This window comes from Sabethes cyaneus, chromosome 2 (assembly GCF_943734655.1).
Source record: "Sabethes cyaneus chromosome 2, idSabCyanKW18_F2, whole genome shotgun sequence".
NCBI lineage: Eukaryota > Metazoa > Arthropoda > Insecta > Diptera > Culicidae > Sabethes > Sabethes cyaneus.
The window spans coordinates 175,180,025-175,198,954 of NC_071354.1; the positions used below are offsets into that span (position 1 = coordinate 175,180,025).

The 18,930-nt window shown below is 37.2% G+C and overlaps 1 protein-coding gene across 1 annotated transcript in view; it reads left to right on the plus strand.

Annotated features, from left to right (window-relative positions):
• LOC128736376 (folate-like transporter 3) overlaps nucleotides 1–18,671 on the plus strand; it is a 47,390-nt gene extending 28,719 nt beyond the window's left edge. The window contains exons 3-6 of the mRNA XM_053830851.1: nucleotides 7,272–7,485; nucleotides 16,793–17,035; nucleotides 17,299–17,869; nucleotides 18,341–18,671. Of these exons, the coding sequence (XP_053686826.1) occupies nucleotides 7,272–7,485; nucleotides 16,793–17,035; nucleotides 17,299–17,869; nucleotides 18,341–18,671 (1,359 nt within the window). The remainder of the gene's footprint in view (nucleotides 1–7,271; nucleotides 7,486–16,792; nucleotides 17,036–17,298; nucleotides 17,870–18,340) is intronic.
• Nucleotides 18,672–18,930: the final 259 nt, after the last annotated feature.

Here is an 18,930-nt window from a genome sequence, read left to right on the forward strand (position 1 = left end):
GATGAACCACAAAAAAGGTATGTTCCTACTAAGTGCAACCATAGTTTCTTTTCAGTCAATCTATTTAGAAACTGCTCGGAAGACCAAATACCACTGGAGCTTGGGTAGAGATGAGCGAACTACGAACCTAATAAGCGTTGCTTCAATGACTCTCCTTTATCAAATTTTTCGCTTTTTCCCCTTCATGTCTTATCCCAATCTGTTTATATACGGGTCATTCCGCGTCAAGTGACCGAGAATAAGTACAAACTTGTAGTTGTAATCGACCTTCTCGGATTTTTGCCAAATTCGGTCAAATAGTTCGTTTTGGGTCAAAAAGCAAAGGGCACAGTATTTTTACATTGCATTGAGACTCACTGTTTCATGAAAAAGTAATTTTGCTCTTCGTTTTACATGAGAAATTGGGGGTTGCTTGCTTCATAACGCTGTATCTCTGGATCGGCAAGGAATACCTCGGGACGATAAGTGATACGTATGTAAAATAATCTGTGGAATACGATGAAGTTGGAATTTTTGAGATCATTGAGAGAAATTAAGTTTTCCAAGCGAATTAAAAAATATTTGGCAGCACTGGTGCTAAAAAATAGCATTTTTTTGAATTCCTTGGATAATTTTCTTTGAAAATGTAAAAATAGTGTCTTACTAGACTTAATATTTCCGGAGATGTAAGCAAAAGAAAATAAGCGGATTTGACGAAAACAAGGCTTTAGCTTATAAAAGGGGGGGGGGGGGCTCCCATGCAAGGAGGAGGAGTCCAATCGGAACCAAACTTGGGATTTTTGCTTTTTGACCCAAAACAACACATTCTGGCCAAATTTTGTAAAAATCCGAGAATTTCGATTACACGGACACATGTCGTGGAATGACCTACTGTATGATTTCGTATTTTGACATTTTTTGCATGACTTGTAGCACTAACAAACTTTAAGTAACCGGTTTAAAACTGGTATTGCTGCTATGCAGTTGACGAAGTTAGCTTACTTAAGGAGGTTGCTTACAACTGCGGTTCAACCGAAAAAATTAATAACTGAGTCGTTTGTTTGAGAAACCTCACAAGCGAATTAGAAATTTCCATGAGTCAGTTTTGAATCCTCGGGGATTCCTATATCTTCTCTCAAAGTCTGGCAAAAAAGGTTGTTTCCACAAACCCCTCTTATTTGGGGTTGAAAATATTTCGAGAAAATCACAACAATTCTCTACAATTGTGTCTAACACCAGTGGGGTTTCTCAAACAAATTCAACTATTCTGGCTTATCATTTACAACAGTGATTCGCATTCGTCAATTTCCACGAAATTGTTGATAGCATCATTCATTGTGATAGATTGATTTGAAGTATAATTGTCTTATAACTAACATCTGGACAGTCAGTTAAAATATCAATTTGCTAACGTCCTCGACATCTTACTGGTTCCTTTCGACACTCTACTATACAGCTTGATGCATACTTAACAGAAATACAAATGAAATAATGTCAAGAATTGCATGCAACTTACTGACGCAAAGCAGTAAATGAAGCGCTCAAAAACTATTCTCGAATAAGACAGTCGCTAATTTTTCTCGCTTTGAGTGCAAAACACAGACTTTCCGCGCAAGACAAGAGTTCCGAAGAAATTCTTGCAGTATATGGATGCAATATGGCAAAAAGAAAAGATGACCGCTCACAAACTGGAGTACAAGCTGAAAGCGGAGAGTCCCAAGTAGCACTTGTAACTAATCTAATGTAACTAATATAAAAATAAAAAAAATACAAAAAGGTTGCACAGCAGTTACATTTAGGATACTTGTAACGAGTTAGGTTACATAAAATTAAAAATAGTTACTTTTTAGTTTTCTAGTGACAAAAATCTCAAAAAGTTACCAGGTAGTTACCAAATGACCAAATTGAAACCTTTTTTTCGAACTATCATCAACTTGCTGGTCGCAAAACAGTTAATTTTCCGTTACGAGCAGTTACGACGTCAAAAAAAGTCGGCTAGTAACATTTCCGCAACCACTTGTTCACTGTTCCTTGCAAACACAACGGAGCAAAAACTAGATCTCAAGAATTTTACTAATGGTATAGATAAACAATTGGCACACGGGTTGTAAAATGCTCTTGTAAATGCGTTTATTTACTTAATTGATGGTACTTGAAATCTTCTCCGTACAAACATTGGTATTAAGTAAACAAATTTTGATTATTCTCAAACGTCAAAACGATCAAGTTACATCGAAACGAAACCGGCAATGGAAATAGGTTACAGTGTAACTTAGAAATGACGACATAAGAAATTAGTGACCACAACAGATTTAATATTGGTTACCGTAACCGATAGTGTAACCAGGTCGAAGGCTAAGGTTACGTTCAACTAGAATGTAACTGAAATGTAACCTTCTATGATTAACACTGCTGGTAAACTGTTTTATTCAAAGTGAAACTATTCTTTGATATTAAATTAACACTTTCTTTTCACAACAATCACTAAAAAACACCTTTTTCCGTATCTATGAACAATGCATCATGCAACAAGCGAAATTTATACACTCTCCTATATTCAACAGTTAAATTTACTACTTGACGTTGACAGCCATTAATTGAAATAATAAACTTGCTACATTGTTTTCGCTTTGCAAGAAAAGTTTCATGATAACTAATTTGCCACCAATTGAAAGTCAATTTACAGTTTATGTGTAACTTCAATATTAACCATTTTGTAACTATACATGCTACATATTGGTTATTGAGTAACTGTTAATGTAACCATATTTAGTTACATAAGTTGCGCTATTTTGGTTACACAACTGTTATATTTTAGGTTACTGTAACCGAAGTTTTACATTTAAATTTGTCGCATATCAGCCGCTGCGACTCAATTGTGACAACGTGTGCTACTTGGGGTGGCTCTATGCTGAAGAAGAAGAAGAAGAAGAAGAAGAAGAAGAAGAAGCTATTAGCGTTTGAAATCTTTCATTTTTTCTTGACGCTCGCATTTTTTGATTTTAAGAACTACCCCCTGTACCAGCTACATTCCTGAGAGACATAGTCTTACGTCAAAAAAGTGACAAAGTTTCCCTATCCGAAAAGGTTAAAGATTCTTTACGAAGACTATATCCAGACCTATTTAACCTATTATGTCCTAGCGTATGATATATCATACCTCGTCTTCAAAACCTGTTTACTGCTGAATTTCAATAGTTAGCATTGTTAATATATCACTACGACAGAGATAAAACATCAATCTGATGTGTGTGTGAGATAATCTGTCAATAACCTGTATTTTCAACAGTGCAAAGTTGTGATAAATGGCGGAAAAAAAGTTGAAAAAATGGCGAAAAAAACTTTGTCCCCAAAACGCATGAAAAAGTCTACATTTCGTGATGAAACATTACCTAACAAGTAAATTGATATTTATATGTAGAGTCTATCACAAAATTCGATAAGAAATCTGTAATCAACTTTATAATTTGTTTGTTTGAAACTGAGCCTATGAAATATTAAACCGGCGATATCTTGGCCTTAAAACCATTCCAAATGACGAGTTTGCGTTTCCCGACACATTCGAGCCATAATATAATAGATTACAGAGTTTCTACATTTGGTCCAAATTTAGGTATACCCGGGTCATAATGGGTTAATGTCGGTGCTTTGGAAAAACGCCAAAAAAGTGGAAAAACTTCCTCGTCCCAACAGGTCGAATATTCTTTACGATACGACAAATAAACCTAGACCAGTCTGTAGGATAAAGAACTAGTTTTAAGCAGTCTAAGCGGGTCACTGATTGTTTTACCTTATTACAAGCGATGGGTTGACTAAGTGGGGGATATCAGCATACCAATCTTCTTGCTATCTTTAGTTCTTCAAGCTGTTACCATTGGAAGACACTATTGTTGAGCTAAACTTTTGATTTTTCGCTTTAAAAGTTGGAGCGGCGGAACTAATTTTGAACAGACCGAACCCATTTTCATCCGCAAGGTGCTTTTTTAAGCAATGCTGAAATATGAATTTTTTTACGTCCCCTTAAAAAATCCCTCGAACTTTTCCCCCTATTCAGTAAGTTCGCGTTCCTATCCACGACCTACTAATCGGCATCTGATGCGTAATCGGCATAGCGTATCGGCATAGATGCGTAAAATGCCATCTGTCTAAATTGTTTATCGGGGCATACACTCACCGCACCGTTCGGCAAACGGTATTCGTCGTCTCTTTTATTCTCTGGTGTTCTTATGAGAAACTGCGAGTTTGACGTCTCACTCGCTGTTCATAAGGATGGTGGGAGAACAAAAGAGGTAAACATATAGCAGTACAAACGATCTGACTCAGAACAGTGTTGTCAAAGCAAATAACATTGAAACACATCGTTGCTTTATTAAATCACTGAGAAAATCTTCGAAAATTATTGAAAAAGCTGTCTTTTGTGTTGTTTTTAATAAAGAAAAATTAATTATGAACATACATTTCTCTTGAAAGTATTGAACCACGTTTTCACCATAGGAGGTTTCAGTTAATTTCAAACTTAAAATTCTTATTTCCAGAACCGAAACAGTGTCTTGGCAACACGATAGTTCATCAGTTGTGCTGCAGCTGCTGCTAGTGGTGAACAGGTTCCGTCAATTCAGAATTTGTTTTCAGTTTTGTTAGAAAATAATAAAACTTTTGGCTAGTGACAAAGCCTTAGATAATAGAAAAAAAGGGACTGAATAATATGGTATGTGACAATTGAGTGCTTGACTACAAAAACTATTTTTATGTCAACGTAGTGTCCCGTTCATTAAATATTGAGTGCTTGACTTTCAGAATGGTTGTAATCAGTGCTGAAAATTTGATAAATTCGTTAGTAGCGAGGTGGCGATTGCTGAAGAGCAGCTGAAAAATGTACGTTTTTGGACAACAATTTTTAATTCATCATATTTCTTGTCGGAAACCCAGTAAATTGTGTTTGTGTGAATCAAATGTATGGTTAAGTGATTTGTGAAGATGATCCTATCAAAAGATTTTGAAAATATGAATAAAAAAGTGCATTTTCGGATCATTTATGTTCAACTGATTAAAATAGGTAACACTGCTTAACTCGTTTCTTACCCTACTTGGAAAGCACGCCAGAAAAAGTGAAAAAACCTCCTCGACCCAACAGGCCGAAGATTTTTTACGTACAACGATTAAACCTAGACCAGTTCGGTATCTATGTTGGAGAAAGGTGCCACATATAGTTACTATATATATAGTTCGGCGGATAGAAAACCAGGCGAATTGGCATCCCTGATTTATGAAATTAAATTTGAAATTATGGTGAAATGTGCAGGTTTTTACGAAAAATAATCACTGGCGAGTGTTAAAAATGACTAGTTCTATGAAAATAAAGTGTATTTTTTAACATTACTCCTGCATTTTGGATTTTGAAAAGCTTTTGGCTCCGCTTTTGACGTTTATTTGGCTCCCGATTTTCTATCCGCCGAACTATATATAGTAACTATAGTGCCACAGCTGTAGTGTTCGGTTGTAATATGTTTCTATATGTATGCGTACGTTGCCATTTTGTTGGAAGAGTAGTAAAAAGAGAATGTATTGTGTAGTGGCAACGATGTGCTACCGATAAAATAGGATCGAATTGGTAAAATATGTTTAACGTGGAGGAAAGGTTGGAAATAAAAACAAAACTTGATTTCTGTAAAAGACCAAACATAATGTTGCGTTAACACATCCGTCAGCGTTAATTTAACAATTATTCGATGGGAAAACTTTCAGAAGAACGCTGAACGACTCGTTAATGCAGCATTCTGTTTGGCTCATACGGTAACAGGACAGATAGTTTTGTTCTTGTATTTGTAACTTGTTTCCAAATGCACATTTTCACCAGGGCCAATGTGATGTTTTCTTATGGTTTGGTTTAAATATCTGTTCGCATTGAGGCTCAAAAGCGCGCGATTACAATCTGCAAATCTAGCAAATCTAGTGCTTTTTTTGTGGTAAATTCTGTCAGGCTTGCAGGCTGGGGCCGCCTTCGGCCCTATGCCAACTATGATCTTTATGAGCAATGATTCGAAAACAACATCAACTGCAGGCTGTTTTCTTGATACTGTTGGGCTGTAAACAGCGAGTTTCTTAGACGTAAATACTCAGTGATTGATATCTTTTCTCCTCAGCTCTGCAGGTTTACGATAAAGCGTTTATTTTTGCTTTGTTGAAAGGCAGAAGGAGAAGTTAGTTCGTTTAAGTGCTCTATATACTCACGAATTTCGCTAGGTTGTATGATCACCACATTCAGTTAGGTTTATTTTTTTTTTGTGTGTTAACAGTTTCAACCAGTAGCGCGAATCTTGTTTGTTAATTAACATGTAACTTTGTGTTATTTATTGAATGTTGACTATGCAAAGTGCTGGAAACTTCACAGAGAAATATCGATATTTCGAGACTAGTCACTAAAACTGCGTGACAGCTACAGTTTAATTTAACACTTGACGGACAATGGTTTGATATCAGCGCTTGCATTAAATCTATCAAACTTAGATCATGATTAGAAAACCACAAGTTAAACGGTCTTGAGCCATGAACCCAGATTTAACGCAGGGTAACGATTTGTGTGCCATCATTTAAAATATTTAAAGAGTTGAATTCATAGTTTGATGTGGAAATGCGCTTCGAATATCCCCGGTATACCTTATTTCGATATTAATTAGTTCCGTTCCAACTCCAAACGGGAAAATTTAAACGCTTAAATAAAAACTCATTTTAAACCACTGAAGGATGCTTCCAGCTTTCAGAAAAATGTTTCTGTTTAAAACAAGTAAATGAAATAATGGATACTAAGAATAAAATTTTCAACTTATCACAATTGAAAAATTTCAATTCAAGCATAAATTTACAAGTTATCACAATGTTATTACATTATTACTTAGGATTTTTACATAAAGAGTAATATGAATATCTTACGAATAGGTTGTGGAACCTACAGCTGAGATGTGGTTTCCTGAAATTTTAAGATATATTCAGGAATAATTTATTTGCAGTCACACACAGTTAATGTTAAATCTATTTATAGTAAATCACATTTACTATACATACATCACCATTTACTTTTTAATTTAGCGAATACATAGATAATTTTCACGTCGTTTATTAAATGACAAATAACGTAGTTACATGTTATCACTTCATTTAAGTAAGAAAGAAACCCACCACTACCATACGTTCAATCACGAAAGCACTCACAAATTTGCTTGCTCCGTGTCCTTTCTCAACCACTCTATCTTTCAATTTAACTTTTCTTCCCCACCATTACACCCCATCAACAGGTGATCCAGGTGCTGTACGGAACGTACATGGCCGCCGAGGTAGCATACTACACGTACATATACGCTAAAATCGACCGCGACAAGTATCAACAAGTGACGGGCAATACCCGGGCGGCGGTGCTGAGCGGTCGGTTTTTGGCAAGCGTCATCGGCCAGGCGCTGGTGTCAACCGAAGCCATGGACCTGCGGCAGCTTAACTACATCACACTGGGTGGTAAGTGAGATTTACTGCGGCGGACACCCTCGAGGACCGCAACCACCGGTCTAATCAATGGACCAACGCCAACGGACGGACGCCACGGCACGGCAAAGATTTGTTGTTTACAGTAAAAGGAAACCCATTTTCGCACGACTGTAATCTTGCTGTATCACAAGATTGAGAAACGTGAAAAACAGCTAATGGTTGAAATAATTTCTCTTCGTACGTGTTGGCTAGGTTGTTTTGCGGAAATTTATAGCCGGATATTGTTGGTTCGAATTAACTCAATATTGATAAGAATAAATAATAGCGGTTTCTTCAGAAAACTTGCTTAATCAATCAATGTTATATCATTCTTAGAATGTGGAAACACAGTAGAAAAGTGAACTGCATTTGCTGCCGGCATTATGAAGAATCTAAATTATATGGTACATTTCTATGATTTTACTGCCGTGCTGTTCACTATATTCTGATTCACTCTCTTTTAAATTCAGTCAACTGTTAACTATAAAAAACCTATCATTGCACAGATTGAACTTCAGTAGAAATGCAATATTTTACTGCCTGTCGGGAACGAAATATTTCTTTTTTTATTGCAGAAAACTGTAGAAATTCTGCTATTGAATGCAAATATAATTTGATAAATTATTCATAAATCAAATACAGATGCAAAGAGTTTTTGCAAGACATTGAAATCGGCCAACAGCTGAATGGAGTGGGACTCAGCTATCCGATAACGAATGGTCAAATACTTAGCCTGGTTCGCAACTTTGTGCAACATTAAAATTGCTCGACAGCTGCCACCTTCAATTTTAAGCTGAAAGGAAATGCATCACTACTGCATTTAAAAAAACTGGATAGCGAAAAAGCTTTGACCATTTCGTAAACAAAATTTAAGAAGCGGTTGAAAGAAATAGGGACACTTTTCATATCAGAAAAGGTACACTAGAAATGGCGGACGAAAATGGGTTTCTCATGGTTGCTCTTTAGGTTTGTAGGCAAGTTTTCTGAAAAATAATTTTAGCCCATGGCTGAGTTAGTTTCATGAAACGTAAATTTGCTATGATAGCAAGAGGGTTGTTTTTTTGAAATACAGATCATATTCAATCGTTGTTACTTCCAAATTTGGTTAAAACAACTAATCTGATTTTGTCCACTAGTGTTATCACAGGAATATTTATCATACCTTAACTACAAAAGCCTATTCATATGATATGAGTCCATCCCAATTGATGCATTCCAATACTTCCGAGTATTTCCAAGAAGATATTTTACCTGCGAATGAGAAAGAAGAAAATAGTTAATACGATACTATATCAGCTTACTTGCGTTCATCATTTATATTTATAAATAAACAAAGCCTTGAATATTAACGTCTTTGAGACTCGACCCTTCTTTATTCGCGACTACGCAGCCGGTTGTTTTGGAACAGGGCAATTACCGGATTAGTGCAACGATTCTATTAACTCCAGATTCGAACATACGACGACGGGATTGTCAGACCAGCATTGTACCTCAAAGCTAACATATTTATAAATAACTAGAGGACCCGGCAAACTTCGTACTGCCACAAATTAGACTGAATATTTCAGATTATAAAATTCAGACGAACTACGAGAGCTGCTGGTTTTAAGAAAAAGGAGTGTACTAACGGTAGAATTTCGTAATTTTTTGAGGATTCCAACGTTTGATGTAGTCGATAAACATCGGATTTTCAGAGAACGTGTATATCTAACAACCGTATTAAGCCATTAGCAAGAAACGAAAATTTGACAAAATCTCAAAAATTATTATCATCCACGTTGGAAACATGTCGGTGTAAAAGTTAGTTTGTCAGTTCCCAATACCCAACGGTTGTGTTGGTAGAAGTTACGTCGAGTCTTGTCTTATAAACCCAACTGATTGTTAACTTATTATTTGTAAAAGTGAATTCGATGGCTTAAACAGCGCCAAATTGCGTCTGCTACAGTTGAATTTCTAATTATAGACAATGTTTAGTTAAAACCTTACTGAGAACATAATCGTTACACCACCAACTATATTTTAATTGATGCTGAAATATATCATTGTTCCATTAAATGCCCTCAAATTTTTTTTTTACTTTAGGAATTCGTCCCATTATCATCTTGTTATTCTGTATGCTGGTTCTTAAGTTAACCAACAATTTTTTGATATTCAAGCATATTTCCTTCATCACAATCAGTGGTTCATTTGGGATTCCTTGATAATTTAAAATTCAATTCAATATTCTGATATGTATTCGATGTCAATAGGCATATGATTCTTGTTTTTAATAGATTTGTAAATTGATGGGTAAGAATTAGCCGAAATAATTGCTTTAGTAATAATTTACTGATCAAGATGACTTCATTATACCACAAAATGAATTGAATTGTTAATTTGATTTCTAACCGTCTCGTCAAATATATGAAAATGCTAATAAAAGTACATACACATTTGCTTTAAATCCATTTTTGCTCTCTTAGTTCCTTTGGTATTTCACGCTCTAAAATAATTTAACACAGAAGCGTAATTTTGTGAAATTTTGTATACTTTTGAGGGATGCAATACGAAATAAAACGGGTAATTAATTATGAACTGTAGTAAAATTTTCATTTACATCAGTACTTTCACAATAGATTTGGTGCTGAATTGCTGGAAACTCTATTTTACTACATATGTGACATGTATTCTTCATTTGATGATCGGGAACTGGAAATTTAGTCAATTTAGTGCTTAAACCTGTATTGGATCTTCTAGATAAGCATATGATGTAAAAAGGCATATAACAGTTTTGAGTTTGTTTCATAAATTCGATAAATGAATACACGAATTAATTAAATGAGTGAATTTTTTTATTGACGTTTTAAACTTGTTCTTAGGTTTATCAATAAGTTGTAACTTAATGATAAGTTATTTTTAGAAATTGCAAGAGCATAAAAATTGTTAATAGCATTGTTACATTTGGCGATTTCATTGAAGGCAACAACGTGTTTTTTTACCAGACGACGAACACGGAAACAGCGCTGCTAGAAATCAAACGATGATCGCAGCAAACACTGTCATGGCGTTTGCAATGCGCTGTGGTTTTTATATGGAAAACTAATTTTTTGAGTTTTCTAATCTTTCAGGTAAATTTTTCGATTTTTCTCGCCGTAAAAACATTGCGGTGGGGAAAATGAACACAATAAAAAAAGCTGGCGCAAATCGGACACTCCGTTCTCAAGTGATGCGCGGTCGAACTTTTACGCTCCTCTTTTATATATAAGAAGATAAGGCCGAAATTATCATTAACTTGTATTCAAAGTAAGCTTTAGTTGAAATTTTCAACTATTCAGCATTAATGTAATTTTCTTCGAATAAATAACTGATAAAGCAAAAAATTTACAATCGTAATATGAGGTGTTTGGTTCGGAGGTGTTCCTTAAAAAGGATACCTAAATTTCTTTTAGTTTGCCCAATGTAAACTTTTTCACCGTGGCTACAAGCAATTTTGTAAACTTCTGCGCCGTTTAACAAATCAAATGTTTTTAGTGAACCCCAATCTGATCTGGAGTTGGTTGTTTCTACTGGTGTAGATAATATCCAAAAACCGCATCGTATTCAACAGATCTCCATTAATCTGAGTGAGCGTTGTAAATACTTTCTATACCTATTGGGTAACTGTATCCTTTAGCATGACGTTTTCAAAAATATAATTCATTTTAATTTTTTTTCGGAAAGTATAAACCAAAAATATATAGGGTTCTTCAATGTCGGGTGGCGCTCGCACCCACGCTTTTTCGGTTGGTACCCGAATTTTTTACTAACTAAACTACTGTCACACCCTTACATTAAGTGATCTAATAGTTTTGTTTCGCCAAATTCTATCTTTATTCAAACGCACCATACCCTCGCCCCGCCAACGATAATTATTTTTGCACGACTGCTAGTTTTTCTGCCGCCGAGAAGATAGACTGTTATCTACTCAGTTAGTGCGTTACTAACCGGCAGTCTATTGCCGGACGTCGCTATGGCAAGTTTAGGGATTGTACCATTTTTCCAAATGTTCTTTTCTAAGCAATATCTAGAAATGGAATTCTGCCATTCTGTTCTACTTCAAACATAAATCTAACGGTCTTGCGAACATTAACGAACAGTATGTATGTTCCGCCATAACTGCAGAACGCCTTAACCATTCTCCACCAAACTTGACACACATGTTCTTTGACATAAGAGAATCAGCACTGGGGGGTTGACAAAAGGAGGGTCGTTAAGATGGAGTTGGCCATAAGTGCGAAACACCTTGACCGTTCTCCACCAAATTTGGCACACATGTTACTTGACATAAGGAAATCATTAGCAAGGGTTGACAAAAGGGGGAATCCCTAACAAAAAGGGGGGGGGAGGGGGTCATAACTCCGAAACGCGTGGACGGTTTTTAATCAAACTTGGCATACATGTTACTTGGTATAAGGGAATCAGCACTGGAAGGTTAACAAAGGGGGGGTCCCTAACGGGGGGTGAGGCCGCATTGCTCCTTGACGCTAAAGAATCAGCACAGGGCAGCTAACAAAAGAAAGGTGGTCCCTAACAAGAAGGGAAGGTCCAAATAAGTAGATTTGCATTTCTCTTGCATTTAGTCCGACTGCAGTTGTGCAAGTGACTATAAGAAAGAGGGGGTTCCACCGAGGAGGGATATATGAAACAAAACTTTATTTTGTTTCCATTATAGAAATTGTCATATAGTCAACCGATGCATAATTAGCTACGTGACAGAAGGGAGAGCTAATTAGGAAGAAGCCGGGAAGGCGGGGGCGAGGCGAGGAACGTGAATATGAATATATGTTCCGCCATAATTCCGAAGAGCCTGGACGGTTCTTCATCAAATGTTGTTTGTTAAACAAATGTTTTTTGACATAAAAGAATCAGCGCAGGGGGGTTGACAAAAGAGGAAGACGGTCTCTTACAAGCGGGGAGGAAGGTTCAAATGAGTAAGGGGTACATATCTTTTGCATTTGGAACTTTAGCAGTTGTACAAGTGGCTGGATTTCTGAAAGGGGGAATAGTGTGGCCATTAACAAGGGGAGACTTCAAAAACGTGAATAAGCTTTGTGTCGATTTATAGGGATTACCGAGAAGAAGACAGAATTACAAGTGACTGGGGGACAACAAGACAGGAACTGGCAATGGGAGTAGCAACATTCAAATGAAGAAAAATGGTTTTGTTTCTTGCATTATGAGAATTTTCGTTACAATAACAGATGTACAAGTAACTGAGAAACAGAAGGGCCCCGAGTAAAATCGGGCAATCAGCTAGAGCTTCAATAAAAATACAAAAAAAATCGCCCACAAATCGCCACCAGCAGTTTGGTAGGAGATTTCTTTCATTCAAACAATTTTCTAAGTTTGACTTAAGAGAGCTGGTGGAGCAGGTGAAAATAGATTTCCCTTGGGCATGCCTTACCCCTGTTTAAAAGATTTGCTCTTGAACGTTAAATAATTTTCTTCCATACCCAGTTTTTCTTATAACACATACTTATAGGTCCAAAGTAGCGGGATAATCTAGCCGAAAACGCCTGAAAACCGCCTTTTTGTCGGCCCAATTAGTGTACCGTAGAAGTGGGATATTACGGAAGGCCACGAAATAAATCCATCCTGGAACGACTCTCATGAAACCCAGTTTGGTACTCGCCGACGAAAGACTCCGCTAACGGTCTCATCAGTCTACAGAATAGGATACGGGAAAGTACCTTATAGACAGAATTGACCAATGCAATGGCTCGATAGTTTTTACACTCCAGTCAATGTTCTTTTTTGAAAATAAGGAAAAATAAGGCCAATTTAATTAAAATACCTTTTACTTGGTATTGAAATCAATAAAATCGGTTCAGTAATTGAAATTAAAAAAATAAGAGGAGAACCCCAAGCGTCAAATAGCAATAATTTGAAAAATTAAAATAAAAAAAATTGAAAATTTTGAAAATACATTTGAATTAAGTCGGAGAAAATCTATACCTATAAAAAAGGAATTCTGTCTGTCTGGCTGTCCCTATGTTCCTTTTAGAATCGAAAACTACTGAACCGATCGGCGTGAAAATTTGCATGCAGGGGTTTTTGGGATTACGAAAGGTTCTCTCGATAGCAAAAGACCCCTCCCCCCACTAAGAGGGGGGGCTCCCATACAAATCTATACCTATAAAAATGGATTTCTGTCTGCTCTATGTACCTTATAGAATCGAAAACTATTGAACCGATCGGAGTGAAAATTTGCATAAAGGGGTTTTTGGGACCAGAAAAGGTTCTTATGATGGTTAGAGACCCCTCCTCCCACTAAGAGGGGGGGGGGGCTCCCATACAAATGAAACACAAATTTCTGCATAACTTGAGAATTAATCAAACAAATAGAACAAAATTTTACATGTGGGTGTTTTTGGAGACAAGAATTTTTTCTGTGGCGAATTGAGACCCCTCCCCGCTTTAGGAGGGGGGGCTCACATACGAATGAAATACAAATTTCTTCATAACTCGGAAACTAATTAATCAAATGGAACCATATTTGGCATGTGGGTGTTTTTGGAAGTATGAATTTTGTCTATGATGAATTGAGACCCCTTACCTTTTTAGGAGGGGGGCTCCCACACAAATGAAATACAAATTTCCTTATATCACGAGAACTAATCAAGCTAATGGAACAAAATTTGACATATGGATATTTTTGGAGACAAGAATTTTTTCTATGGTGAATAGAAATTTCTCCCCACTTTAGAAGGGGGGGGGCTCCCATACAAATGAAATACAAATTTCCTCATAACTCGAAAAGTAATCAAGCAAATGGAACCAAATTTAGCATGTGGGGGGTTTTGGAGGCAGGATTTTTTTAATGATGGTTTGAGACCCCTCACCCCTGTGGTTGGGGGATAAGGACTATCACACAAATAAATCAGAAATTTTTGCGTAACTCAAAAACTAATCGAACTCAAGAAATTTTACACTCTTTCATAAAACATTAATCAAAAACAAGACCACCAAAACTATCAATAGTAACATTAGATAATTCAGCGCGAGACGGCCACAGGCCGCGAGTGTTGTCGGGGACCTGCCTTCGGAAGCGCCGGCCACTGCGGGGGGCAGCCCCCCGTAGAGACCACTTCTATCTAGGTTTATTTCTTTTCCTAGATCTACTTTACTTTCCTTCTAGATTACTTTCCTTCAGTTTGGTCACCCCTGCGAAATGGTACTTTCTACGGATAGGGTTTCCGTGAAATGGTACATCCCGCGTAAGGTTTTTCGCGAAATGGTATTCTGCGAAATTCTATATTCCGCGTTATGGTCAACCGAGAATTGGTGTTCCGCAAAATGGTATTCGGCGAAATGGTTTGTAATGATGGCGAATATTTAAATGCTATCCGCTTTATTTTATCAGACTAAGCAATGGGGGAGTTGTTTTCTAATTTACTGTGAGGAAAATTTGTATATTAAAATACCCATGAACTCCCCATAAACTTGCAAAACTCAAGATTGTGACAAAGGTCATTCGAGATTAACGATTTATGTACAACACAGTTTAATTTGTGGCAATACAAAGTTTGTCGGGTCAGCTAGTAATCAATAAAAACATTTTTTTTTTATTTCTGTTATTTTTGAGCAATTTGTTTATTTTCTAATTTGTCTGCATTCTAAATATATCTACCGAAAACATTTAGAGGAGTAGATAAAATCAGTAAAGACTGTATACATGAAAAATGTGCATAACTAATAAATAAATAAATAAATAACTAATGCCGTTTTTGAGATATATCATGGAGTATGATTGTCTATCAATTAGATAAAGTAAATATCTATTAAAATTTGCATACTGGCTAGTGGTAAAAGCTTATGGGAAAATCATGATTATTTACATATGGAACCGAATCGCAGCAAATCCTTTAATTTTATTGAATACTACCTAGTGTGTTTGGTGCGTTTGGATGCTTGTTTGTTTACATCATAATCAAAAGAGTGTTCATAATTTCATAAAATAGTTTCTGCGATTTTAGGCAATTAATGGCATGCACCATTCTATCCCACTTTTGCTTTCTGTACAGTTCCCCCTATGTTTGTTTTTAGAGAGGAAATAACTAGTTTACCTCTCTTCGGTTTGTCGTTTATTTCTAGGAATGAAAAATAAAATTTTGTTTTTCTGTCTACCACTTATTTTACCAGAAAATTCTTGTACAGTTTCCTTTTCCTTTATTTCCTTCTATATTATTCTTCGCGTTGTGGTCCGGTACAACTTACGGTTTGAAAGTTCTATAATTCGAACTCTACTTGGCTTTCTGAACATAGGATTGCGAAAATCTTGCCATTTTCACCGCATTTTTCGACAACTTCAAGTTCTGTTTGAAAATATCCAACACTTTTGAAAGTTTCACACTTTTGAAGTTTCAGGATTTCAATTACTTTTACTTTTCTGTCGCTTCCGGGTTTCCAGTTGATAGTCAGACGTTTTTCAAATCATTCCAGAACTCATCATTGTATAAGTCATGAGCGGATAGTTCGGGATTTTCACGGCGCGCGTGCCGCATCCATTCGCGATGCAGTTGTTTCGGTGACACCATGGTGTAAGCAAATGAAAATGAAAACACCTATGCTTATCAAATAAATTTTAGTGTGTTGGGATATTTTCGTGTTCAACCTTTACTGGCATTTTTGTAAACAAAGATTCGTTTATAAGTTGCGTATTATAGTAAGCTGGTTATTATTAAGAAAAAATTTCCACAAACGTTATGTTAAGGACTCTGTTTATTGAACATCGTATTATTTTGGCACTTGTTGTGCTTTACCCCCGGTACAATTTTACCACCAACGAAAAGATAATGCTGGTATTAATGGCTCCTGGTAATATGAATATTACTCATTTCGCTGTAATTAATCACGGAAGCATTCAAAAACAAAAATAATTGTTTTACATTTACATCGCTTGTTGAGCTTACCGGTCGCGGAGCAAACTCGTAATTACAGCACAAATTGGGCGGTGCACCAATGGGAAAATTCCCATTTAACAAAACTTCCTCCCCCCGAAAGGTCAACATGGACCTGTGGACGGCGAAAATTGAGATCAAACGATGAGAGAGCAAAAAGCATCAGAAATTGTGCGCTTACTTCTTGTCATAACGGTCTAAATTTATCATCAATGCTTCACGTCACAGTTGTCCTTGTGCCAAAAAAATGTGCTGCTTCTACATTTCCGCAACGAACTGCTAATGAAATTTGATACCTCCCAGTTTTGCCGGGCCCCACCGAATCATCCAGCATCTCAATGTTATTCATTCAATTTTCGTTTTTCCTCCAATTCATGCAGCTCAGGGATTTTCTCTGCTGTGGTCATTCGTTTTGCCATCGGTCAAAAGCAGTGTCTACTTTTACTCCAGCGATCATCACCACCAACCGGCAGCACTGAAGGAAGAAAGTACGAGCAATGACGATGCTGCCAAAATTCAAAATGACCGCCAGGCAGTCCATTGGCAACCGCAGGATACCGAGGAGGAAATTAAAACTGACATCCACACGGCCAGGGACCGGAACGTTGTAAGCGTTCTTCCAGGTAAAGTTGGTAAAAAAAATCGATTGCTGTTTTTTGTTGAAAAGCAAAAGTTAAAAAACTCGATTGAACCACCTTTAAGAAGTATATTAGTTAGATATATGTTGGAATGTGTTTTTAGGTTTGATATAAAATCGACATTAATAATGATTAATTTTTGTCGATCTGGCAAAAAGGTATTTTTTACGTGACCGGCATTTTTCGTCCTACCATGTCATAAACAGAACCAACGGCTAATTCAGCTGTTTTTTTCTCTCTTCTCATAGTTTCATCTAGCCGCATCACTGACGGTAGCTATCTAGCAGACCAATCCGGTGATAATTTGTCCCAGGCACGAGCAGCATCCGTCGCCCCCGCTGTGAGTCACGAGTCAGTGGATGAGCGGTCTTCATCTACTGCTATCGTCGCTGCTGTCTCGAAGAACCGTTTTTCCTGTCACCGAGCTGGTCGTTTGCTGTGGACTCACTTCACTGCGGCCTATCTGAACAACATGGCCGTTGTCCAGTGGAGTCTCTGGTGGTCACTCGCGATGGCCGGGTTCATTCAGGTGCAAATCTACGTCCAGCTATTGTGGCACGAAATCGACCAGGATCAGGAGTACTTGTACAATGGTGGAGCGGAAGCACTGCTGACCCTGTTCGGCGCAATCAGTGCCATTGCAGCCGGTTACGTGGCAAACCGGATCTTCGAGCAGTGGGCCCTCTGGATACTGACGCTATGTTCGGCGCTGCAGGGCGGATTGATATTATATTCTGGTTTCTCGACAAACATATGGGCAGCGTATGTTGTTTACATACTGTTTGGTGTACTTTACATGTTCATGATAACGATGGCAAGGTAAGTTGTGCAAAAGAGGAATAGTTCGAGTAGTGCTTACCGAGAAGCTGAATAGCACAGTAAAGAGGATAACTTTCATGTAGCTTGCGATCAAAAGAATATTTTTTGGTAAACAAACCGTTCATCTGTTTGCTTACAGTCTAGTGAAGCATAAATCTTCTCCAATCATTGTTTAAGAATTATTTCATTGTGCAGACTTATCAAAAAAAATATTTCCTTGGAATTCGCAATCATTACAAAACGGTTTTCTGCTTGAACGATTCGTTTGCATTTCATTCCACCACTACCGAAAGACAAACGAAAAAGTTAGAAAAACATTTCCAATTATCCAAATTATATGCTTCGGTGTGCGATACACCCACCTCCTAGCTAGCATTCCAGAGCGGATGAAAGTTTACCGCTTTCGATTAACGCAGCTTTCTATTTTTTTTCGGTCGAAATTGGCACTTTTCCTGAAATTGGAACCATTAGCGCGACAGTTGCCAAATATCTGGAAGAGGACAGTTTCGGATTAATTTTCGGAATAAACACATTCGTAGCGCTGGTCTTTCAGACCATTTTGACCGTGGTGGTCATCTCCGAATCGGGCCTAATGCTGACACCACGTGGCCAGTTTAAAGTCTACGGGAGCTACTTTCTGGTGCTGGCGCTGGTGTACTTCATTCCGGCCACCATTAGCAGCGTTAGATACTGCCTACGAAACTCGAGGACGGAAAGCACCGAGCACGGCAACGAGTCCAGACTGTCTCAAATAGAAGGAATGCCACAACAGAAGCGTGAAGGTGATATCACTCATTTTTAAGTGTGACTTTGTTCTCGAATTTAAGATTGTTAAGTAAGCGACTGAATTGACGCGGAGTAATTGGTTCCGGTTTGTTTCTTGTTGGAGCGCGATTTGTTATTTCATGATATAATACTGAAGATGAGAGGAAATTTTAGATCAAAAGTGAGCTATAGAAGCAAAAATGAATTACTATCTAGATCAATGACAGGCTTGACATTTGAAAATATAATATTATTTTGCCTTTTACAGTACTAACAGTACTAAAGCCGTTAGTTTT